Source organism: Tupaia chinensis, unplaced genomic scaffold, assembly GCF_000334495.1.
Source record: "Tupaia chinensis unplaced genomic scaffold, TupChi_1.0 Scaffold000451_2, whole genome shotgun sequence".
NCBI classification, from domain to species: Eukaryota; Metazoa; Chordata; class Mammalia; order Scandentia; family Tupaiidae; genus Tupaia; species Tupaia belangeri.
Window position 1 is genome coordinate 2,386,622 of NW_006159958.1, and position 25,457 is coordinate 2,412,078.

Consider the following 25,457-nt stretch of genomic DNA (forward strand, 5'->3'; position numbering starts at 1 on the left):
GAGTGTTACACCGTGCGCTCCAAAGGTAATGTCTCATTACTCTAAGGATCTTTTTCTTTCTTTGCCTTTATCTCTGTAATCCTAATGTTATGTGCATTGAAACATTAAAAAAGAAAAAACGTTCTGCTTGATCTGCATAGCAGCAGTACATGTAAAACAGGTGTGTTCCGTTGTCATGGTTATACTTGGGGAGTGTATTTTAATTCTAGTGGCTCGTTTCCAAGTTTATACACGTCTTCTTAGGGGAGAGTTGTTTAAAATACAAGGATATTGTCTTTGTCTTATCTAATGGTTTTAGATCTCATTTCAGTGCAGAACTAGTAATTTCAGCAAAGGCTGGAAGCTCCTGTGATAATGGTATAAAAATGGAGATTGTTTTTTGGAGTAATAGTGACCTTTTCCATTTCTAGGATTTACAAAGTTTATAGGAAGACTTGCACATATGAGGGATTTCAAAAAGTTCATAGAAAATGGAATTAAAATGTGAATTTATTTTGGTGCTGAAATATTTTGAAATTCATGTACAGTTTTTTCATAATACATACTGTCTATGAACTTTTTGAAGGCCTCTGTTTTTTTAAGTAGATTCATTTGGGGAGTAGCTGGAAATCGATCTTTCTAAATGACAGGAAAGAGGAAAAATGTATGCTATTGAAAGGTTTTATGATTGGAATGTTTTTTGTGTTGTTTCTCCTTTAGGTGTGTTTTCATAAGCATATGTAAGCTTACACATTTGCGATAGTCTCAAGCTTGCTTAAAGTCTTCACTTACCGTGTGTCACCTCTGTACTGTTCTTTGAACAGCTTTCTAATTTTGAAAGATCGATACACTTAAGAGTTAGTGGGATGAGGTTTCCTCGCCCATCTTAGCAAAATTGATTAGCCTGGACCGAGCATATCGTTCTCCCTGCCCTTTGGTGAGCCTTCCTTGGCCATGTCCTCTGTTTCTACATGCCTAGTTTCAGCACAGTGCCAGGAAGTCTGCTTCACACAGGGAGTCCTCCTGGAGTATAGGCTAAGACCCCAGAGGGCTTCTCTTTGTTAAATACTTTCCGTATTTTTAATATGTAATCTGACCCAGTTTAAGTACAAATTTATGTTTCCGCACCCTGAATGGGAGATGTGAAATAGGAACTTAAAACTGTTTGCATCAGTGTAGGCATTACAAGCAGGCAAAAGCTGTCCTTGAAAGAAAAAAAAATTGTTCCTGTCTTCATTTGCCTTCACCACCACACTACCTGTTCCCACCTGAAACTGTCACCATTTTAAAAGCATACTTTTCATCTCTCATATAATGGAGTCAATTACTAGCTCATGTACTAATTTCTTATCTTTAGTATGCTTTGTTAAAGTTTTATATTACTGGAAGCACAATTTCAACTTAAAGTTATTATCCAACTGATTTCTAAATGCGAGTTTAAATGGTTTTAGCGTTAGTGGTTCACCGGTTCACAAGATTTTCTTTACTTTCTTCTTGCTGCCTGTTTATATTTTTATAATTACACTGACTTGTATTTCTACTTTTCAATCTTTTATGGGATATTTGAGAATTGTGGCTTGAAAACTCAAGGTTTCCTTTAAAATTCTGGAACTGTAAGGTTACCTTTTTGCCAAAGGGCACATGTGCTTGATGGAGAGACAGTGAGAGATCAGCCCCAGGGGAGATGGGCCACGCTCCAGTTCCCTCCTCCTTCATTCTCCTCCTGAGATTTGGGCATGACACACATGTGCCCAGTGTGAGTTTCAGGCTGGCATGTCCGTGACTCATGGCTGGCCAGTGCTAGGCTAGTGCCTTACCCACCATGCTCCCTGCTAGCCACTGAACTTTTGAAAGTAGACATTTTAATTATTTTAAATTAAATTCTGTCATGCTTTTATAGAACGGAATATTCTTTATTTTTTTTTTTTTTGAGAGAGAGAGAGGTTTTCGTTTTTTTTTTTGCTATAGGCGATTTGCGCTCACCAGAAAGACAGAGACAGACAGACAGACAGAAATCCCCCCCCCAGGGAGGATGGCCACACCACAATCCTTCTCCTCCATTTTCCTCTTGGGATCTTGGGCACGCATGCACATGCGCCCGGCGTGAGTTTAAGCCACCGGCTTGGGGACTCGAACCATGGTCAACTACATGGGAGTCCAGCGACATAGCCATTATGCTAACTGCTGGCCCCTAGGACGGAATATTCTTAATGTTAGTATAAATATGCAGTACAGTTCCTTGTGCATAAAAGATTTTTTTAGCCTTGTTTTAAAGACTGAAATTGTTTTCATTGAGCTTATATGTCTTAGAATTGCCCTAAAATGCAATATAAACATTTCTGTAGGACATTTTAGTGCATTCAGTTGCTTTAATTTGGCCTACCCAGTGACCTTTTTCTATCTTTCACATATCTGTTTCTCATTCTTATAAATTAAGATGGTTTGTGTATATAATTCTGAGTCTAATGATCTGCTTTTGAATTTTTTCCACTGTAATTCACAGTGTGAGGATCTGGGAAAAACAGCCTTAGGTCCACAGTATTAATCAGATGTATCCCATAGGCTTCTCAAGAGTGACATGTGACAGTTTGTTTCTGTCGAAGAAGCTAGTTAGGTATTTTCTGGGCCAGGGAAACTTAAAAGTGTCTATAATATTATCCATGATTGTCTGCTTTGTTATTAGAGGTGTTGATAGACGCGTTTTCAGAGGTGCTCTGAATGGCAGAGCTTACCTGGGGTGAAGGAAGAGGGGCAGGAAGTTCTGAAACCAGGACTCCTCTGCTTGCCTAAAGGATGCAGACTGCTCAGTGTGAGGAGTAACGCATAGAACTCAGTGACGTAGAGGGCAAGTGTTGAATGGTTTCTCTCCATAAGGCAAAGGACAGGTGCTTTTTATCATTTAATTATGCTAATAAGCTTTGAGGGTTTTTTACGTTTTTGTTGTTTTGGATTTGAGAGTAACTTCGATATGTAATTATGCTCTATATTTATGAATGTAAGTCAGATCAAACCTTTTATATGTACTATGTATACATATATGTAGTCTGAGATAATTTTGTCACTTAGTAAAATCTTGAGTGATGTTTTATTAAAGTCAGTAAAGTGGCTTCTGTTGCCGTTTGGGGGTTTTTAAGGTTCGAGGCGTAGCATGTTTAACTTTCCCCCGTCTTTTTATCTCTGCTTCTTTATCTTCTACATGCCGTGTTTAAACCCTTCTGCCCTCTTCACCTGAACACATCGTGTGGACATCTTCTTTGTGTTGATGGTTATTACACAGTACCACAAAACCTGCCCCACACCTGGATGGGTAAGAGTTAACATTCTCACTATGGGGAGGGATTTGGATTGGACCGTGGGTCAACCTTGAAGGGGTTGCTCGTGATCTCTGGGTTAGGCTCTCGTAGCCACGCTCTTCCCCAAGGGTCACAGGGTGCAGGAGTTTTGAGACCCCATGGCTTTGATGTCACTGAAGTGGTCTTTAACCTGTGCTCACGAGGGAGCTGCTCCGCCGTACAGTTTTGATTCGCCCTGTAAGGAGGTTTTTGAGTATCAGGAGTGGTCTGTTACCAAATTCCCTTACTCTAAAGTGGTTAGGAACCAGTGGGGTTTTTTTGTTTTGTTTTTATTTTTGGGGGGGAGAGGTTTTTTTGCTATGGGGTGCGCGTGCTCGCCAGACAGAGATAGAAAGCGAGAAATCACCCCCCGGGGGGATAGCCACGCTGCAATCCCTTCTCCTCCATTCTCTTCTCGGGATCTTGGGCACGCACGCACGCACACGCACCCGGCGTGAGTTTAAGTCCCCAGTTCCGGGACTCAGACTATGGTCAACCATGTGGGAGTCCAGCGACACAGCCATTACGCTAACTGCTGGTCTCAGGAACCATTGTTTTGAAGACACAAAATTAAGGCCCTTTTTTACATAATCATTATTTCCTCTTATGAAGCCCATTCAAGGTCTTATTCTAGTTGCTCATGCATCAAACACTTCGGTTTTATTTTTAGGTCTGTAGACATGTCATTTATAACAATTGTCTTGATTATTGTTTATAGCATAATCATCAAACCAGTTATTTCTTGAATTTGTATTGTGACAGGGTGCACGTTGTCTTTGGACTCGTTATTTCCGGTTTTGAAGTAATCGAACAAATTGAAAATCTGAAAACTGATGCTGCAAGCAGACCTTACGCGGATGTGCGAGTTATTGACTGTGGGGTCCTTGCCACAAAGTCAACAAAAGATGGTAAGAGCTTTTCGAGGCCAGAAGAAGCTAGGATAGAGAGACCTTACCTTAAAGATACTCCTAGGTTTCAGTAGTAGGACAAACTCCTATGAGTACGATAGATTAGCCTTTGCACCTCTTCATCATACCCTACATACAAACCATCGTCGAATCTTGTCAGATCTAGGACTTGCAATTTACATACTGGCTATGTCGCTGGACTCCCATGTATTCGACCGCGGTTCGAGTCCCGGACCCAATGGCTTAAACTCAGGCTGGGCACGTGTGCATGCATGCCTAAGACCCCGAGAGGAGAATGGAGGAGAAGGGGTTGCGGTGTGGCCATCCCCCCTGGGGGATGATTTCTCTCTTTCTATCTTTCTGTCTTTCTCTGTCTTTCTCTGTCTTTCTGGCCAGCGCATGTGCCCTATAGCAAAAACCTTCGCCCAAAAAGAAAAAAAAAATCTTGTCAGATCTTACTCTTCTTGTCACTTCTTTTCTCAGCCAACCTGATCCAAGCCACCAGTACCTTATTCCTGGATTATTGCCTCAGCCGCGCAACTGTTCACCTTGCCTCTGTCCCTGCTCTACTGTAATCTTTGCTTAGCAGCAGAAGCCTCTTCACCGGTCTCACTGCTTAAACCCTTGACCCTCTGAGATCTGTCTTTAACAGCAACCAGAGCAATCATTTTCAAACTGCTTTACATCTCTGTTAATCCTGCGCTGAACCTCCAGGGGTTCCTTTCCCAATCAGCCAAAGCCGAGGTCTTTATGGTAGACCTGCTCTGAACCTCCGGCGGGTCCTTTCCCAATCAGCCAAAGCTGAGGTCTTTATGGTAGACTGTAAGGCGCTGGGCAGTCTGACTCAGTGCTGTCTCTCTGACCTGTTCCCCTCAGTCATTGCCTTCCAGCCCCATTGATCTTTACTCAGACTTGCCAAGCACTCAGGGACTTTGTACTGGTGGTTCTTTCTGGAACCCTCTTCATTAAGAGAGCGAAATGCTCCCTCCCTTGCCTCCTTTAGTTCTCTGCTCAAATATTCTTTTTAAATTTAATTTATTATTATTATTATTTACTTAATTGGTTATAGAGCATGTGTGCTCACCACAGAGACAGAGAAAAAGAGAAAGTAAGAAATCAAGCTGCCAGGTCCGGGACTCGAACTGTGGTTGGACATGTGAGAATCTGGAGCCATAACTACCACACCACCTGCTAGCCCCTCAAATGTTACCTTACACTACCTCCTACTCTCCTATTTCCTGTAAGCTTCTCTTCCCCCTTCTTCTGTCTTAACTCTTTTATTTGTTATATTATACAGTTATTTATTTATTTATTTTCTGACCCAACTAGAATGTAGACTTCACGAGGGCAGAGCTTTGTTTCCTTACAGTCTTGCCGACAATTACATTATTAACCTGAGGTTGATTTAAAATATTTAAGAGGACATTTTGTGATTTTCAGTAATCACATGTTTTTCTCTGAACAGTAAGCACTAAAATCCAGTACTAATTTTTACAACTATTTCTTAAAAGTTCTTGAGAGAAAAAGGAAGAAACCAACTCATTCAGAAGACTCGGATTCTTCTTCCAACTCTTCTTCCTCTTCAGAATCATCTTCAGAAAGCGAAATTGAACTTGAGCGAAGCAGAAGAAGGAAACATAAGAGGAGAGCGAAAATTAAACATTCTAAAAAGAGACGAAAGGAAGCAAGCAGTTCAGAAGAGCCAAGGAATAAACGTATCAGCCCAAAAGGGTAAGTATGCAACACTTAGGAAATCTTACTTAAAGAAACAAACACTTTGGAATAGCAAAAGTATGAGTAATTCTGTTTATATTATTTTCTAAATTCACTCCTTTTTAAATTGCTTATTTATTTATTTTTAAAATGTTTGCTCAGAGGGCACATGCACAGAGAAGGCACCCCTTGTGGGAATAGTCATGTTGCAATCCTTTCTCCATTTCTCTTCCCCTTGGGATTATGGGCACACACATGTCTAGCATGCATTTCTTTTCTTTCTTCTTCTTCTTCTTTTTTTTTTTTTTTAGAGGTTTTTGCTATAGGGCGCATGCGCTTGCCAGAAAGACAGAGACAGAGAGACAGAAAGCGAGAAATCACCCCTTAGGGGGGATGGCCATGCTGCAATCCCTTCTCCTCCATTCTCCTCTCAGGATCTTGGGCATGCACGCACATGCACCCAGCGTGAGTTTAAGCCGCTGGGTCTGGGACGCGAACCGCGAACTACATGGGAGTCCAGCAACATAGCCATTACGCTAACTGCTGGTCCCTCTGGCGTGCTTTTCAAGCTGCTGGGTACAGAACTCAAACTGCACAGCCAGCCAGGTTGGGATCCAGCCACCTTAACCACCACGCATGCCACAGGCTGGCTCAATGTGTATAATTTTGTAAACTCAGTTTTATTGTGTATTGTTAAAACCCAAAAGGTTAAGTGTGAAACACCGAAGAAGTCTACTTAAAAACAAACATACTGGAGTGGGAAAAGTATGTGTAATTCTGTAAACTTAGCTTTATTGTTTTTTGTTGCAAAAAAACAGCCTTTGAATTGCCATAGGGCATGCACGTTGACTAGCGATAGGGTGAAAGCACCCCCTAGTGGCATGTGGTCACACTTCAGTCCCTTCTTTGTTTTTCTTTCTGTTGGGAGTTGGAGCATGCACACACACGAATCTGGCATGTTTGTAAGCCACCAGGGCTGGGATTTGAACCGCAGTCAATATTTGGAATCTTGCTCCCTTAATTTGGAGGCCACAGGACTGGCCCAAGATAGCACTTTCGGACTTTATCGAAATTGCAGTGTGGCAAATATAGGAGTAGCATAACTACTCTTTATATCAGAGATTTTGTCTTTTCAGATGAAAATAACCCTTGAAGCTCTTTTAAAAATTAAGATAGACAAGTTTCATATCAAAATTTTAGTATTCTGGATTTTTCACTGATGAAAAATTGATGTGTTATATATTCTCTTTATGAAAACTATAGAGCCTTAATTGATACTTGTAATCTATCAAGAGTTTTGCTACCATTTTAATATCTAATTTTTTACGTTTTTATTATTGCAAAATGCAAGCATTATGCATCTTAATTGGTGACTTGGTTTGTTCTCTCTAAGTCACTCTGAGAGGAGTGATACTAAGGAGAAAAGATCAGTGGACTCAAATGCAAAACGAGAAAAGCCTGTGGTCCGCCCAGAAGAGATTCCTCCGGTGCCTGAGAACCGATTTCTGCTGAGAAGAGATATGCCGGTCGTTGCCGTGGAACCTGAGCCGTAAGTAGGATGACTAAACCCTCCGTGTTTTTATTTCTTGGATAGAGAGCTCTATGAGTTCATTGCAGTTCCATACTCATTTACTGAACATGACCTGATGTCAAAACACTTTGAAAGATATTCTGGGAGATACCAGATTACTGAACGACAACATACTGTTTTACCTTTCAGAATTCACATTCTGCCGGTAGGAAGAAGACGTTGGGCAAGTTGGTTAGGGCAGAAGTTCTTACCAAGTTATGGAAAGATTTCATTATTGATCTTGCTACTGTGGCCTTTCTTTAGACACATAGGGTTTTGGTTTTCAGAATAAAGGGTTAGTTGAACTCTGGATCCAATCCAGTGATGAAACATGTTCCAGTTTGAATAATGCAAACTTAATTGTTTCTCGATTGGACGTACAATTTACTTTTATAAACATGTTACTATTGTTAACTTGCTCTGTAATAACTTATCTGCATTGGAAAAGCTAATGCATGGCTTTATTTTATTTTCATTTGAAACAAATTGTAATTATTTTAACTCAAAGATAAAAATAATTGTATATACTGTGTCTATTTACAACACTTATTATAAAAGCAATATTTTTCATCTTAATTTATTTTATACATTCAATCACTTCACTGTATATCACTTAGCTTGGTAATTTACCCAACATGAATGCACTTCATACCAGTCCAGTTGAAGATACGTTATCAACAGATAATCCATTTCTGTGTCCCATGTCTTGCCTCTCTATTTTTCTCCTTAATTTCTTTCCTCACCCTCTTTCAACATTGTCTGCAGTCTCCATAACCGTTTTTCCATGCTTCCATATCCGCTAATTCTCTTAATCCCCACACCATAGAGTGGGGATAGTCAGTATATATTAGGTGGAGATAAATGATCTCTCTTTCATAGCCTGGCTTGCTTCGCTCAGCAGTAAATCTTCCATATTCATCCACTTTTTATCAAATGCCAGGATCTTGTTTTTTTAATGACTGGTAATATTTCAGAGTATGCATGCCATACTTTTCGATCCATTCATCTGTTTGTGGACATTTGGGTTGGTTCCATGTCTTAGTAATTGTGAATAATAATACTGCAGTAAACATAGATGTGTAAGCACTTTTCTGAACCTTGGTTCCATGTCTTAGTAATTGTGAATAATAATACTGCAGTAAACATAGATGTGTAAGCACTTTTCTGAACCAGTGTTCTCCTGTCTTTTGGATAGATACCCAGGAGTGGAATGGCTGGATCAAATGGTAGAGCTACAAATGTAGATCTTTGAGGAACCTCCATATTCTTCTCCACAGTGGCTGGACTAATTTACATTCCCACCAACAGTGCAGGAGAGCTCCCCTTTCACCATAGTCGGCAGTAACCTTTTTTTTTTTTTAAATCTTAGCCATTCTGACTGGGGTTAAGTGGTATCTCACCGTGATTTTGATCTGTATATCCCTTAGGATGAGGGATGCTGAGCATTTTTTCATATGCTTTTTGGCTGTTCGTATGTCTTCTTTAGAGAGTTTCTTTTGGCTGTTCGTATGTCTTCCTTAGAGAGTTTCTTACTCAGTTCATTTTCCCATCTTTTAGTTGGGATGATCATTTTTTGGGGGAGGTAAGCCGCTTATGTTCCCTGTGTATTCTGGTTATCAGTCCTTATCTGAGGCATAGTTTACAAAAATATTCTCCCATTCCAAGGGTTGTCGAGTCATACTAATTACTGTGTCTTTTGCTGTGCAGAAATTTCTTAATCTGATGTAGTCCTACTTGTCTGTTTTGGGGGTTATTGCCTCTGCTTTGGGGGTCTTATTTAAGAAATCTTTGTCTAACCCAGTGTCTCCCAGTTTCCCCAGTAGATTTCTACCAGTAGTTTTATAGTTTGGGTTTATATCTTTGATCCACTTTAAGTTGATTTTTGTTAATGGAGAGAGGTAGTGATCCAGGTTCATCTTTTTGCAGATGGATACTCAATTTTCCAGCACTTTAGCAAATTGCTAAAGAAAGTTTTCTTTTCCCACTGGATTAACTGGTACCCTTTATCAAAAATCAGTTGGCTGTATGTTGTGGGGTTTATTTCTGGGGTCTCTGTTCTGTTCCACTGGTCAGCATATCTGTTTTTGTGCCAGCACCATGCTGTTTTGATTATCCCAACTGTAATGTATCTTGATGTCAGATGCCGCACTTTAGCAAATTGCTAAAGAAAGTTTTCTTTTCCCACTGGATTAACTGGTACCCTTTATCAAAAATCAGTTGGCTGTATGTTGTGGGGTTTATTTCTGGGGTCTCTGTTCTGTTCCACTGGTCAGCATATCTGTTTTTGTGCCAGCACCATGCTGTTTTGATTATCCCAACTGTAATGTATCTTGATGTCAGATGCCGAGATGCCACCTACTCCACTTTTGTGGATTATCCCAACTGTAATGTATCTTGATGTCAGGGAGTGAGATGCCACCTACTCCACTTTTGTGCACTATTGCTTTGGCAATACAGGGGCTTTTATGATTCCAGACAAATTCTATGATTGTCTTTTCTAAATCTGTGAAGAATATCTTTGTGGAATTGCATTAAATATGTAGATTAATTTGGGTAGAATTGCCATTTTGATTATATTAATTCTTCCAATGCAGAAACATGGATTATGGAATGTCTTTCCACTTTTTTGTGTCCCTTTCAATTTCTTTTAGATTTTCATAGTTTTCCCTGTAGAGGTGTTTTACTTCTTTGGTTAGATTTATTCCTAGATGTCTTAAACTGTTTGTGGCCGTGGTAAATGGGCTTACTTTCTAAAGTTCTACCTCAGTCTGCTTTTCTTCACATATAGAAATACTATAGATTTTTGTATGTCGGTTTTGTATCCTGCTACTTTATTGTATTCATTTATTGCTTCCAGGTTTTTCATGGTTACCCTTGGGTCTTCTATGTATACAATCATGTCATCTGCAAATAGAGAGAGTTTCACCTCTTCTTTCCCTTTTTGAATGCCTTTATTTTATTCTCTTTTCTGATTGCATTGGCTAGGGCTTCCAGTACTGTACAGAAAAGCATTGGAGAAAGTGGGCAGCCTTGTCTTGTACCAGTTTTTAGTGCGAAAGCTGTCAGCTTTTCCCCATTCAGTATGATGTCAGCTGTGGGTTTTTCATAAATACCTTTTCTTATGTTGAGAAATGACCCTTCTATGCTGATTTTGCTGAGAGTCTTAATCATGAGGGGATGTTGTATTTTATCAAATGCTTGTTCTGCATCAATTGATATCATATCGTTTTTATCTTTCTTTTCATTAACATGGTGTATTACATTTATGGTTTTGTGTATGTTAAACTACCCTGGATTCCCTGGAATAAAGCTCACCTGGTTGTGATATATAACCTTTTTTATAAGTTGTTGAATACGATTTGCTAGTATCTTGTTAAGAATTTTTGCGTCTGTATTCATCAGACATATTGGTCCATAGATTTCTTTCCTTGTCATGTCCTTGCCTGGTTTGGGGATGAGGGTGATGGAGACTTCATAAAATGGATTTGGGAGGGTTCCTTCCTTTTGGATCGTTAAAAATAACTTGAGTAAAATGGAGGTTAACTCTTCTTTAAAAGTTTTGTAGAATTCAGAAATGAAACCATTGGGACTAGGGCTTTTCTCTGTGTCTTCCTGATTGAATCTTGGTAGATTATGTGTCCAGTAATTTGTGCATCTCATCCAGGTTTTCTTGTGTATATTCGCTCCTAGTATCCTCTAGTGCTGTTTTTTATTTCTGTTGTGTCTGTTGTATACTGCCTATTTCATTGCGATTTTGATTAATCTGGTTCCTTGCTCTCTTCTTAATTAGTCTAGCTAACAGTGTGTCAATCTTGTTTATCTTTTCAGAGAATCAGCTTTGCTTTATTTATTTTCTGTATAGTTTATTTTCTGTTTCACTTACTTCTGCTCAAATCTTTATTATTTCTTTTCTTCTAACATTTTTTTGATTTTCTTTTGTTGTTTTTCCAGTTCTCTGAGACATGATATTAGGTTATCCATGGCCATCTTTCCATCTTTTTCTCTTTTTTCTTTTAATTATTTTTCATTTAACTTTATTTATTTGTTTATTTATTTTAATTTGACCAGAGAAGGACAGATCAAGAGAGAGAAAGGGAAATGAGAAAGCAAGCCACCAGGCTCAGGACTCAAACCATGGCAGCCATGTGGGAGTCCAGCGCCCTTAACCACCAAGTCACCTGCTGGGCCTTTTCTTATGTGTACTAATTGCTATGAACCTCCCTTTTATACCTGTTTTGCCGTGTCCCATAGATTATAAAAACTTAAGTACTTATTATCATTGGTCTCCATGAACCTTTTTATTTCGGTCTTAATTTCTTCAGTAGTTGTGAAGTCATACAGAAGTAGGTTATTTAGTTTCCATATTATTATGTATTTTTGTGGGTTTCTTCTGAAATTAATATCAAGTTTAATTCCTCCTTGCTGGGAAAAGATTCTGGGTATAGGTTCTGTGCCTTTAAATCTGTAAAGGCTTGTTTTGCACCCTATCACATGGTCAGTCTTCAGAAAGGTTCCTTGTAGGGGTGAGAAAAATGTATATTTAGTGGTTTTTGGGTGGAAGGTTCTATAGATGTCTGTTAAGTCCACTTGATTTATGATCCTGTATCTCTTTGCTTATTTTTGTCTAGATGATTGGTCCAAAGTAGGTAGTGGGGTGTTGAGATCCCCTACTATTAGTGTGTTTGTAGTCCATCACTCCTTTTAGATCCAGCAGTCTTTCCTTCACATATCTGGGTGCTCTTGAGTTGGGTGCATAGATATTTATAAGTGTTATATCTTCTTGATGAATTAGCCCTTCTACTACAATATAATGCCCTTCTTTGTCTCTCCTTATAGTTTTTGTCTTAAAGCCTATTTTGTCTGAAATCAGTATCGTGTCTCCAGCTCTTTTTTGGTTTCCATTTGCATGGAAAACCTTTTTCTAGCCCTTCGCTTTTATGTATGTCTTTATCCAGGGCAACAGATAGAGGGTTTCTGTTTTTTAATCCGTTCAGCCTACCTGTGTCTTTTTATTAGAGAATGTGATTCACTGACATTCACATTATTGCTGTTTTCAGACTTGCCCCTACCATTAAGTTGGCCATTTTCTTGGTTGTTTTTAGTTCTCTTATTTCTGTCTGTCTTTACTTTTCCTGATACAGCACTCCCTTCAAAGTTTCTTGAAGAGCTGGTCTGGTGTTGATAAATTCTTTCAAGTTTTGTTTATCTGAGAATGTTTTTATTTTTTCCTCCCATATAAAGGATAATCTTGCTGGATATAGTAGTCTGGGTTGAACTTGTTTCTCTTTTAACACTTTGAATATATCTTCTTACTTTTTCCTTGTTTGTATTGTTTCCAGGAGGTTCGATAGCCTGATGGGATAACCGTTGCAAGTAACTTGACATTTTTCTCTTGCCAATTTTAGTATCTTGTCTTTATGGTTTTGGCCAATCTGGCTTTGATGCACTATGGAGAGGATCTTCTTGGATTGATTCTATTTGGGGTCCTGTGTATTTCTTGGGAGTGGACATATGAGTGTCACTTCTCTAGATGTAGAAAGATTTTTTTCCAATATTTCATGGAATAGATTATCAATGCCCTTATTAGTTTTCTTCACCTTCTGGGATACCAGTTATTCAGATGTTTGGGCATTTAATGGTATCTAGCATTTCTCATTTATTGTACTAATTTCTTTTGGTTATTTTTTCAGGTTTTTTTGGGTGATTTTTTTTCTCGGTCAGAAGTTTTGTCTTTTACATCCGAGATTTGATCTTCTGTATGATCTAATCTGCTTTTAATACTTTTGAGGGAGGTTTGATTTCTTGTATTAATAGCCTTCATTGCTCATAGTTCTGTTTGATTCTTTTTTTGTGTCTAATTCTTCTTTCAAATCGTGGAAGGACTTCCTCATCTCCTCCATTGTCTCTTTTCTCTTGCACCTTCTGGAGTTCATTGTCTCTCATCTCTTGCATCTTGTTTAGTTTTGTCACTATGAATATTCTGAATTCTTTATCTAACATTTTCTTTTTTTAAAATTTTTTTTGGAGAGATTTTCACTGTAGGGCGCGTGCGCTCGCCAGACAGACAGAGAGAGACATAGAGACAGAAAGCGAGAAATCACCCCCCAGGGGGGATGGTCACGCCGCAATCCCTTCTCCTCCATTCTCCTCTCGGGATCTTGGGCACGCACGCACACGCGCCCGGCGTGAGATTTAAGCCACCGGGTCCGAGACGCGAACCGCGGTCGACTACGTGGGAGTCCAGCGACATAGCCATTACGCTAACTGCTGGTTCCCATTTATCTAACATTTTCTTGAGTTCAGTTGTACTGTCTGTGGATGATGAAGGGGTTCTTTTCCTTGGGGGAGAGACATTTTTTGGTTTCTCATATTTCTTGTGCCTCTGTGCTGGTTTCTGGTCATCTGATGGATTATACGTTTCTTTCTTATTTCTGCACTACTATCGCTGGAACTGGATATTCCAATGGATTTCCAATTTTTTGAGAACAGGTTTACCAAGGTTAAGCTGCAGGGTTTCAGCTGAGGAAGAAAGTAGGGGTCGCATGGCACACAAGGCGCACCCTACACTAAGGGCACGGTGAAGTTGAACGTATTCCTGAGTGAGCAAAGGCAGTTAAAGGTCTAAAGCAGTCTCCTGGAAGTGGTAGGGAGAAGGTAGTTCCCAAGGCAATCTCTGGCCTCAGTAGTTCTCAAAAGAGGCCTTGGCCTCTTCTGCCAAGCAGGAGCAAGGAATGATGGTGGGCGAGGGACCTGGAAGCCAACGGGCTCTGGGCACCTGAAAGGATTGGGGAGGAATGCATGGCTTTAAATTTGTTTTTTTAAAAGTAGTGTTAGGGGAACCAGCAGTTAGCATAATGGCTATGTCGCTGGACTCCCACGTAGTCGACCGCGGTTCGCGTGCCAGACTGGGAGGCTTAAAACTCACGCCGGGCGCATGTGCGTGCATGCCCAAGATCCTGAGAGGAGAATGGAGGAGAAGGGATTGTGGCGTGACCATCCCTCCGGGGGTTGATTTCTCACTTTCTATCTCTATGTCTCTCTCTGTTTGGTGAACGCACGCGCCGTATAGCGAAAACCTCCCCCCCCCAAAAAAAAAGTAGTGTTAGATTTATTTTGTATGTTAGACTCTAGTTTAGGATTATTTTTGTTATTGTTTGTTTTGTTTATTCTAAGTTTTTTGTTTTGTTTTTACTACAGGGTATGTGCACTCACTGAAGAGAGACAGAGAGAAGGAAAGTGAGCAGTCACTCACTCCCCAGGTGGGATGGCCACTTTGCAGTCTCTTTTCCCTTTATCCTCATGGGATTTGGGGCATGTGCATGCATGCTTTTCACGCTACCGGTGTGTCTAGAACTAGAACCATGTGGCTAGCCATGGGTTACCTGGTCCCAGTTTAGGATTATTTTTAAAAAGTGTATGAACAGAAAGTACCAAAATAGCTGGTGTCATTGGTAAGTCTCCTTTGAACAGTCATTTTGAAAGGTGAGAAGTCATACAAGTGTATCTGTTTATCATCAAGTCTCTATTTAAGGTTATTATTTAGTTCATTAGGTATTCGTAAACCCTACTGTTTTCCACTTTCAAAAAGCTATTATGAAATGATATGTACTCTGAATTAATAGATTAACATGATAATGCTTACATTATTAAATATTCTAGTATATGAATGAATTTTAGTGGAGCTTTTTTCCCTAAAGAGACTTTTTTTTTTTTTTGCTATACTGTGAGTGCATGCCTGAGAGAGACAGAGAGACAGAAAACAAGAAATCACCCTCCAGGGAGGTGGCCATGCTACAATCTCTTCTCCTTCGTTCTCCTCTTGGCATTTTGGGCACGCACGCACATGTGCCTGGCATGAGTTTTAAGCCACTGGGTCCAGGACTTGAACCATGGTCAACTATGTGGGAGTCCAGCGACGTAACCCTTATGCCGTCTTTTAGTCCCAGGGCCTGCTTTTCTTATAAGATGCTAAGTTTATTGACCAAATCCTTTTATCTTGGGCTGGCCTGTGACCTGTTGATTAAGGTGGCTGGATCCCTCCTAGCCAACCATGCTCTCTGAGTCTTGGGCTACCACATACAAGTGAGTGCATGTCCAAACTCCCAAAAGGAGGGAGAGTTGGAGGAGAAGGGATTGTGCTGTAACCGTGCTCTGTGGGAGTTCTCTCTTGCTTCCCTCTATCTTTCCCTCTCTCTGTCACTCTCTGACAGGTGCATGCACCCTCTGGCAAAATTTAAAAATACATATATATCCACTTGGCTTTCAGGAGATGGGAGGATTATCGGCCAGCTGGTGCTGTGGTATCCAAGACAGCTGGTCCCACATGGCCAAGTGCATGGTTCGAGTCCCAGACCCGGTGGCTTGAAAACACACACTGAGTGTGTGCATGCACATGCCCCAAATCCTGAGAGAATAGAAGTGAAGGGATTGCACTATGGCCACCCTCCCCAGCAAGTGCTTTCTTACTTTCCTTCTATCTCTGTCTCTCTCTGTATCTCTCTGGAGGCACATGTGCCTTATTGCAAATTAAAAAAAAAAAAAAGATAATAGGAAAGTTGAAAGGTCAGTATTAGTAATAATATGGTATGGGTCAGCAAACTGTGGTTCATGAGACAAAATTGGCCAACTCTGTCCTGATACAGTTCATGAACTAAATATAGTTTTTACGCTTTTAAATGTTTGGGGGAGGGCACCCGCAGGTGGCATGGCAGTTAAGGCACTAGACACTCCCTCATGGCTGATTATGGTTCAAGTCCTGGACCTGGCAGCTTGCTTTCTCAATTTCTCTCTCTTTCTCTCTCTCTCTCTGTCTCTGTGGGTGTTTGTGTGTGTGTGTGTGTGTGTGTGTGTCTGGTCAAAATAAAATGAATGAATAAATAAAATTAAATAAAAATAATTCTAAAAAAAATGTTAGGGGGGAACGTCAGAGTAAGAGAACGGTCTTGCGCCATGAAAGGTGTCTCCGCTGTCCTGCACGTTGCTGTGAGATGCACTGCAGGTTACAGCGATGTCACAGCTCGCCAGCATTTCACATGCCGTGCATCTCACCCCTCTGTGTGAAATGGCACTTTCACAACGAAACATGTAAAATCCCAGTACACATCAGTTTTACCAGATGAACAGCATGATCTGTTTTAATAAGAAACACTGACTTTGAACCCTACTTAAGTGAAATTACTCCTCCCCAAAATAATGCTGTTCTTCTCATACCTGTGTGTTGCAAAAAATAATACTGTTGTTACTATTGTTATTATTACATTTTGAATTTTGTTGACAAAACATTTGTGGAAATTTCTTTTTCAAATTAGCCAGACACAAAAAGACAAAGGTCATATGGGTCTATTTACATTAGGTGCCTAGAGTAGGCAAATCCCTGGAGACACAAAGTAGAGGAGAAGTTATCAGGAAGTGAGGATAGGGAGAGTATGGAGTTAGTGTTTAGTGAGGACAGAGTTTCTGTTTGGGGTGATGGGAAAAATTTGGGAAGGATAGTCATGATGCTTGCACTCAGGATTGGGCATGAAATTAACACCACTGAGGGGCCAGGAAATGGCACAGTGGTTATGTCGTTGGACTCCCACGTGGTCGGTCATGGTTTAGTCCCAGACCTGGCGGCTTAAAACTCACACTGGACCCGTGTGTGTGCATGCCCAAAATCCTAAGAGTAAGAGAGAGGAGAAGGGACTGTGACATGGCCATTCTCCCTGGGGGGTGATTTCTCATTTTCTGTCTCTCTGTCTCTCCAGCAAGTGCACGCATCCTGTAGCAAACAAAACAAACAAACCCCCCCCCAAAAAAAAGATGCTTATTAGTGGAATGGCTGATACATAGTAATTACCTAATAAAAGCTAGTTATTGTGCTATAATAATAGATACAAAATAAACTGAGGTATGAGAAGACTGCTTGTCTCCGCCTCTGTGTTGTAGCTCCAGACTTGGAGCTCAAAGCCACATGCCGTCCAGTTTAAATCTCCACTGGATGCTTGCGCCGCTGATCCTGGTGGGCTGGGGATCGGAAGGAAAGACTGTAGGGGTCATCCTTTACAGCAGGTGGCATGGCACTTAAGGCACTAGATACTCTCATGTGGCTGACTGTGGTTCTGGTCCCAGCCATGAGTGCTGTAGAGGTGCTTCTCTGTCTCTCTCTCTCTCTCTCTCTCTCTCTCTCCCTCTCTTTGTCTCTCTCTCAGGTTTGCACACCCACACACTTCATTATAAATAGTTTTAAAAACTTACGGTTGTCACAAAAATCTCCACTCTTAGCTAGCCCTGTAGCTCAGTGGTTTAGGGAGCGAGATCCCACACTGTCGCTTGGATCCCAGCCCCAGTGGCATCAGAGCTGTGCTGGACATGTGTTTGTGTGCACCTAAAATCCTGACAGGGGTGGAGGAAAAGGGACTGTGACGGACTGCATTGACTGGAAGGTGCTTTCTCCCTCAGGTGCACACACATACCCTCTGGCAAGAAAATGTAAAAATAATGAAAAAAAGAAACCTATGCTCACAATTATCCATACAAGTCAGGAGTCTGAAAGCATTGAAGGAAGAGCAGCTTATAGTTTAGTGAGGGACACGGAGGGACAAACAGACTGTAAAGATAGCCAGAGTACAAAGAGGCCTTGGTCAGCAATGCCTCAGTGTTCCCTTAGAACGTCACTGATTTGACAGAAGACACCTAGAAATTTTAAGGTAGTAGTGTGTTTAAGCATATGCGTACTAAATGTCAATATGTTTTTCTGCCAATTGGGTGACTTTTTTTCTTCCATTTTGTCATGTAAGGAGTTTGTTTAGAAGATTGGGGGACCAGCAGTTGGTGTAATGGCTATGTCGCTGGACTCTCATGTAGTTGACCTTAGTTAGAGTCCTGGACCCAGTGGTTAAAACTCACGCCGGGCATGTGTGCATGTGTGCCCAAGATCCTGAGAGAGAATAGAGGAGAAGGGATTGTGGCGTGACCATTGCCTCTACTGGGGTGATTTCTCACTTTCTCTCTGTCTGTCTCTGTCTTTCCGGTGAGCGCTTGTGCCCTATAGCAAAAAAAAAAAAAAAACCTCTCAAAAAAAGAAGTAAGAAGAAGAAGAAATAAAAGAAAATTGGGTTGTATAGAATGCCTCCTTCTACAGAACTTTTGGATAAATACAGTGCTTTTATAATATAAGGACATAAATTCTGCATTTAAACATTGGCAAAATTGCCTAGCATTTGCTTATTTAAAATTTTCAATATAATATTCTTTTCTAGGAAGATTCCTGATGTTACTCCCATTGTAAGTGACCAGAAACCATCTGTATCAAAGTCTGGACGGAAGATTAAAGGAAGGGGCACAATTGTACGTGTGTTAAGACTTTTCTTTTTTCAGATCACTTGTCTACACAAGTGAAAACTTTTGTACCCGTAGGCAAATCCTCATTTTAATTTTAGGTATAATGCAAAATATGTGCAAGGAAATAATTGAATCTTCCATAGTTAAGGGAAGCACCGCTGTTAGATCAAAGTTTACTGTTGTGTTTGAGTGGGTTTAATTAGCTATGAAATGAACATGTGAAATAATCAGTATGTTTAGAAATCTTAATGTGTTAAATAATCTAGGCTAATGAATGTAACCATTTGAACTTTAAATTTCATGTGAGATGATTATAGGTGAATCTCAGCCCTTCTCTTTCAATCTCTTATATTTGAAATTACTTGATGCCATCATTTGGGTACTTGAGTCATTCCCTTCATTGGGATCTAAGATTGGGTCTACCTACCTCTGTCCTGTGGCAGACTGTGATCGAGAGGCGTTTTTTTAGTTATTTCCTTCTTTGTTTTTAAAGCGCTATCACACACCTCCAAGGTCAAGGTCTTGTTCTGAGTCAGATGATGACGACAGCAGTGAAACTCCTCCTCACTGGAAAGAGGAAATGCAGAGATTAAGAGCATACCGACCACCTAGTGGAGAGAAATGGAGTAAAGGAGATAAGTAAGAGTTTTCAGTATCAGCACAATCCCGTGTCCGCTCTGTAAAGTGTTAAGGGGATGGAGACTGAATTATGTAGTCTTCTTTAAAGGTTTACAGTCAGAATTAGACTGTGACCAATGGGAATATATTTGGGAATACTTGGTGAAATTAACAACTAGGTGGGATGAACAACTTGGGGGGCTTTTAAAGGTCTCTTATTCTGGCCTAGCCTTAGAGGCGAAGTCAGCAGCTTCCTGAACTGCAGGGCTGAAAGCAACATGGCCAGTTACGGGTTCAGATCCTGAGGGGCTGGAGGGCTCGGGGGTGGGGGTGGGGGGGCAGTGTGTGACAGACGCCAAGGGTGTTCCACATACCCTGACATGCATACACATATGTTGTCTATCATGAATAAAATAAATAAAACTTTTACAGTGGGAGAATTGTATGGAATATGAATTATATCTCAAAAAGATAAATTTCTTACCCAGTTTTTAAAATAACCCAGGACTTAAAAATTATATAAAAGATTCTTTCCTAGCCAGGTCTCTTAGTCATTAATGAAGTAATCGATAGATTGGAAAGTCCACGTCCAGTGTATGCATTAACCTCAGACCCCAGGGCTGTTGCCTCTTCAGAAGTGTACCCATCTCCTACTCTCAGTGATACCCCACAGTAGAATATCTGGTTTAGAAACGGACGTGGCCCCAGAGTAGCTGGTGAAAAATATGCCCGTGGGATCCTGTGTAATTCTTCATTATAGAACTCTCTCCTTTTCTACCTGTGGGCATCCTACAGGGTGGCTAGAAATGGAGAGACTGAAGAAAACGTGTGCATCAGCCTGGAAGTGGCCTGGACACAGTGGTGCTGAGGACTCTCACTCTTAAGTCTTGATACTACCACTGAGATTGTGAAGCATGGGTCTCTCTTCACAAGCCTTTTCTCAGTTTCTGTTTTAGTACTTTACAACCATAGGGGGAAGTCTTGAGTACCTCTGTGGGGCACAGAAAACAGTGGTCATGCCAGCTTCTTAGGAAAAAGAGGCTTCTCTTTAAAAATGCAGGCATCTATCCCATAGCTACAGAGAATCAACAAACTTGTTTGGAAATTTAGTTTGAGTCTCCCAAAAATTGCTCCCAGGGTTGTGGGTAAAGCACAGCCAAGAGCTCAGTGTGTCAGCAGTACTCTTATGAGCAGTTGGTTTGATTCTCTAAAATGTTTTCCCATCAGAGTTGAAATTCTTTGCTTAGCATTAAAAAAAACCCTTTTGTAAGTCAGTCTGTTAGTAGTCGTCATTATGTGTCTCTGAAAGTGCAAGGCCAAAACATGTAACTTGGGTTCATGTTTTGTGCCTGTGCTTAAAGTCTTGGCGGGAGTGAGTACTTTGTTAACGAGGCTTTGTCAGTGCTTTCTCATCGACAGCACGTGTGTTTTAAGACATAGAAAATAAGCTTATAAATAATTGCACGTATTTTCTTTTCTTTTCTGTAGGTTAAGTGACCCTTGTTCAAGCCGATGGGATGAAAGAAGCTTGTCTCAGAGGTCCAGATCGTGGTCCTATAATGGATACTATTCAGACCTTAGTACAGCAAGGCACTCTGATGGGCATCATAAAAAACGCAGAAAAGAGAAAAAAGTTAAGCATAAAAAGAAAACTAAAAAGCAAAAACATTGCAGAAAACACAGACAGACTAAGAAGAGAAAGATAGTTGTACTATCTGATATAGAGTCCTCAAAATCTTCCACTCAACCAGTGAAATCCTCTTGTGACAGAGAAAGGAGATCTCATTCTTCCTCATTATCCTCTCATCACTCATCAAAGAGGGACTGGTCTAAATCTGATAAGGACGACCAGAGCTCCTCAACCCATTCCAGCAGGGACTCAGACAGATCAAAATCTCACTCACGGTCTTACTCTAGAGGAAGCTCACGATCAAGAACTGCGTCAAAGTCCTCATCACAGTCTCCAAGTAGATCAAAGTCCAGATCTAGTTCCAAGTCAGCACACCAAAGGACGGCGTCGAAATCCCCAAGAAGAACAGCTCCTCAGTTAAGTGAAAGTAAACCAGTTAAAGCAGAGCCTTTAAGAGCAGCAGTGCCACAAAGTGAAAACATAGTCGTGCAGCCGGTGGTGGCAGAGAATATTCCGGTAATACCGTTAAGCGACAGTCCCCCTCCATCACGGTGGAAGCCTGGACAGAAGCCTTGGAAGCCCTCTTATGAAAGAATTCAGGAAATAAAAGCTAAAACAACCAATTTTCTGCCTATCCAAAGCACTTACAGTTTAGCAAATACTAAAGAGACTGGTAGTTCGTCATCCTACCGTAAAAGAGAAAAACATGCAGACAGCGATAGAAGTGCTTATTCAAAATACAGTGACAGAAGTTCTGAAAGTTCTCCCAGGTCCAGGAGCAGGTCTTCTAGGAGTAGGTCCTATTCCAGGTCGTACACAAGGTCACGTAGTCTAGCTAGTTCACACACACGGTCTCGATCTCCATCATCTCGCTCCCACTCACGAAGCAAATACAGTGATCGTTCACAGAGTAGTCGATCATCTTCGTACACCTCTGTTAGCAGTGATGACGGCAGGCGAGCCAGGAGGAAGTTTAGATCCAGAGGGAAGAAAAAGAACACTTCCCAGAAGAGGCACAACAGCAGCTCTGAAAAGACACTTCGTAATAAACACATCAAAGGCAGAGACAAGCCTTCCTGTCAGAGAAAGTACAGTGAGAGCAGGTCATCTTTAGATTATTCTTCAGACAGTGGACAGTCTAGTGTCCAGGTTACACAGTCAGCCCAGGAAAAAGAGAAGCAGGTTCCAAAGGAAGTAACCAGTAAGAAACAAGAGAAAAACAGAGAAAAAGACAAATCCAAATCTGAACGGGAATGTCCTCATTCAAAAAAAAAAACTTTGAAAGAGAATCTTTCTGATCACTTCAGAAATGGCAATAAGCCTAAACGGAAGAATTATGCTGGGAGTAAATGGGACTCTGAGTCAAATTCAGAACGAGATGCAACTAAAAACAGTAAAAATGATTCCCGGCTGTCTTCCGATAAGGAAGAAGGTGAGGCCACGTCAGACTCTGAATCAGAGGTTAGTGAAGTTCACACGAAAGCCAAATCTGCAACTAAATACTCTGCAAATCCTTCACTGCCTGATGACGAGGGTGCTTGGAAGTCGAGCAAACAGCAGTCGTCAACCTCTGATTCCGAGGGGTCTTGTTCTGTGTCAGAAAACAATAGAGGAAAGCCACGGAAGCACAAACGTGGGTCAAAGGAAACCCTTAAGCGGGAACACACCAAGAAAGTGAAAGAGAAGTCGAAAGGGACAAAGGACAAAAAGCACAAGGCTCCGAAACGAAGACAAGCATTTCACTGGCAGCCTCCGCTAGAGTTTGGTGAAGAGGAGGAGGAAGAGATGAACGAAAAGCAAGCAAATCAAGAGTCAAAACAGAAAAAAGTTTCCGAAAGCAGTGACACCGTCAGAGGTGGTGTTGCGAGAACGGAGAAACCTTGTGAGGAGGATGGCCCTTCAGGTCAGCATAACACAGTGACTGTTTCTTCGGACCTTGACCAACTTACTAACGATGAGAGCAAACCCACCATTTCTCCCACAGCTTTAAACACCGAGGACGGTGCAGCTGGTGCCCCCCAAAACGTTCCTCACATTGAAGAGAGCCGAGTGGAGGATGTGCTTCAAGCAGATGACAACATGGAAATTTGTACTCCGGATAGGAGCTCTCCAACAAAGGTAGAGGAGGCTTCCCCTCCAGGAAACTCAAGGCTTGACACCTCAGATGTAAGCACTGTGCTCAAACAGGATGTGGAAATGGAACTTCCGGAACCAGAGGCAGTAAAGCAGGAAAGCGGAGTGTCGGAAAGCAAGTCCACAGGGGACGTGGGGAAGCACGACAGCAGTTCTGCTAGCTTGAGCGGTGCCGTAGAAAGCACCGGGAAGAGGGAGGTGGCTGACAAGAGCCAGACCAACCTCACAGATAATAAGTGGAAGCCCCTGCAGGGTGTGGGGAACCTGGCGGTACCTGCTGCTTCCACACCCAGTGCTGTGGAAGCTAAGCCACTGACCGCTGTCCCGGAAGTGAAACCACAAGGCTTGAGAATAGAAATCAAGAGCAAGAATAAAGTCCGGCCTGGGTCTCTCTTTGATGAAGTAAGAAAGACGGCACGCTTAAACCGGAGGCCACGGAATCAGGAGAGTTCCAGTGATGAGCAGACACCTAGTCGGGATGAGGACAGCCAGTCCAGAAGTCCAAGTAGGTCTCGGAGTAAATCCGAAACCAAGTCAAGGCACAGAACAAGGTCTGTCTCCTATAGTCACTCAAGAAGTCGGTCGAGAAGTTCCACGTCGTCTTACCGGTAAGCAATATTTTCTTGCCTTTTTTTTCTCCCAAGGAGTCTGTTACTGTCTCTCTCAAAAGAACTTCAGAGGGACCGGCAGTTGGCGTAATGGCTATGTCACTGGACTTCCATGTAGTCGATCATGGTTTGAGTCCCCGACCTGGTGGCTTAAACTCACTCTGGGCACGTGTGTGTACATGCCCAAGATCCCGAGAGGAGAATGGAGGAGAAAGGATTACGGCGTGGCCATCCTCCCTGGGTGTGTGTGTGTGTGTGTGTGATTTCTCACTTTCTGTCTCTCTCTATTAGAGGGTGTGTATACACATCAGACAAAGAGACTGGAGTGGGGGAATCACCCCCTAGAGGGCTTGGTCCTGCAATCGCTTCTCCATTTTTCCCTTCTTTGGGGATTTTGGCACACATACACATGTGCCTAGCGTGTTTCTTGAGCTGCTGGTCCCAGACTTTATAACTACCAGGCCACAGAGCTGGCCCGAGTTCTCCATCTTTTAAGTATGAAGCTACTCTCTTGCAGTGTTATCAGCCCTAGCAGGGAATCCTGGATTTGTAGAATATGCAGGATGTAAGAGATCGTTCACGTGTCTTTCCCTTTTACATCGTGGAGGAAAGAGCTGGAGAGGCAGTCACCTGCCCACAGACATGCTTCTCATTGAGCTTTATTTTTTTGGGGGGGAGGGAAAGGTGAACATTATTGTCTTTAGATTTTGTTGTTCAATTACAAACTAAAGTAATCGGTAGTGTTGAGTTAATAAGTAGTTGTATTGTATTCTTTGTAAACATTTCGGTTTGACCTGTCTCTTACTCATGTCCCTTATATTGTGCTTGAGTCTCACCCTTTAAGCTTAACATACAATAGGAATCTTTGGCTATTTTTTCACTTCTTGTTATTTATCAGTCTTTTCCTTCCCTTTTTCATCCAGACTCCTTAAAAAGGGAACCACCCTTTGCCACTTACACCGTCTCCCACTTACTCCTCAGTTTCTCGCATGCCGTCTGCGTCTTCCCCTCTGCATTTCACTGAACTGACGGAGGTTTTCAGGTTTCTTCTGCATGGCCAGTGCCAGGGCATGTTTTCAGGGGAAGCCCTCTGCTGGCTCCCCTCATCCCTTTCTGACCATCTCATCCAAGCTCCCCTTTCTCCTCCTTCCCGGCTCCCAGCAGGCCCAGAGAGCTGGCAAATCCCAGTCTTTTCTTTCTGGGTTCCTGTGGCCAGGTGCTGTTGCCTCTTGAGTGACTCCAGCTTCCTGTTTGCTGACAATCTGCCTCACCATTTACACTCAGCTCTGAGCTATCGGCAATGCTGGCTAGTCCCCGCACTTACCTTCTGACCATTGCCTTTAGAGTGCTGGTATTTCATTTCATAGATGAAGACAGCGAGGCTAGAAAGGCCATGGAATTTGCTGCAGGATTGTGGCTGCCAGGTAGGGGTCAGTGATAGCTGAGCCTGGGCCTCACTCCCCCACCAGGCCGTGAACTCCAGTCAGGGACTGTCTTACTCATCTTTTAGTCACCTCACAGGGTCTGACACTATAATTTTGGGTTGAATGAAAGGCTATACTTTCAGGAAATAATGTATCCATTGTTTTACAGATAAACTGGAAGCAGGTCATGTTTTCCAAAACCTAAGGGTACCCTGAGAAA

At 41.7% G+C, this 25,457-nt stretch overlaps 1 protein-coding gene and 1 long non-coding RNA gene across 7 annotated transcripts in view; one reads left to right on the forward strand and one right to left on the reverse strand.

Moving 5' to 3' along the window:
- The window catches only part of NKTR (natural killer cell triggering receptor), a gene marked incomplete at its 5' end in the record, with an annotated part of 44,056 nt that overhangs the window by 11,348 nt on the left and 7,251 nt on the right, over positions 1-25,457 (forward strand). For both annotated transcript variants that reach the window (XM_027774538.1, XM_014590467.2), the window contains 7 exon segments: positions 3,257-3,286; positions 4,074-4,219; positions 5,731-5,950; positions 7,326-7,481; positions 18,743-18,830; positions 19,318-19,463; positions 20,931-23,813. In XM_027774538.1, the coding sequence (XP_027630339.1) occupies positions 3,257-3,286; positions 4,074-4,219; positions 5,731-5,950; positions 7,326-7,481; positions 18,743-18,830; positions 19,318-19,463; positions 20,931-23,813 (3,669 nt within the window).
- Positions 1-25,457, reverse strand: part of LOC114009068 (uncharacterized) — a 31,893-nt gene that overhangs the window by 4,414 nt on the left and 2,022 nt on the right. For 3 of the 5 annotated variants that reach the window (XR_003550539.1, XR_003550538.1, XR_003550540.1), the window contains exon 3: positions 19,252-19,391. This is a non-coding gene — a long non-coding RNA (uncharacterized LOC114009068). Of the gene's footprint in view, positions 1-3,296; positions 3,508-13,781; positions 14,278-19,251; positions 19,392-25,457 lie in introns of those variants that run through there. The other 2 variants (XR_003550542.1, XR_003550541.1) reach the window with 2 other exon arrangements.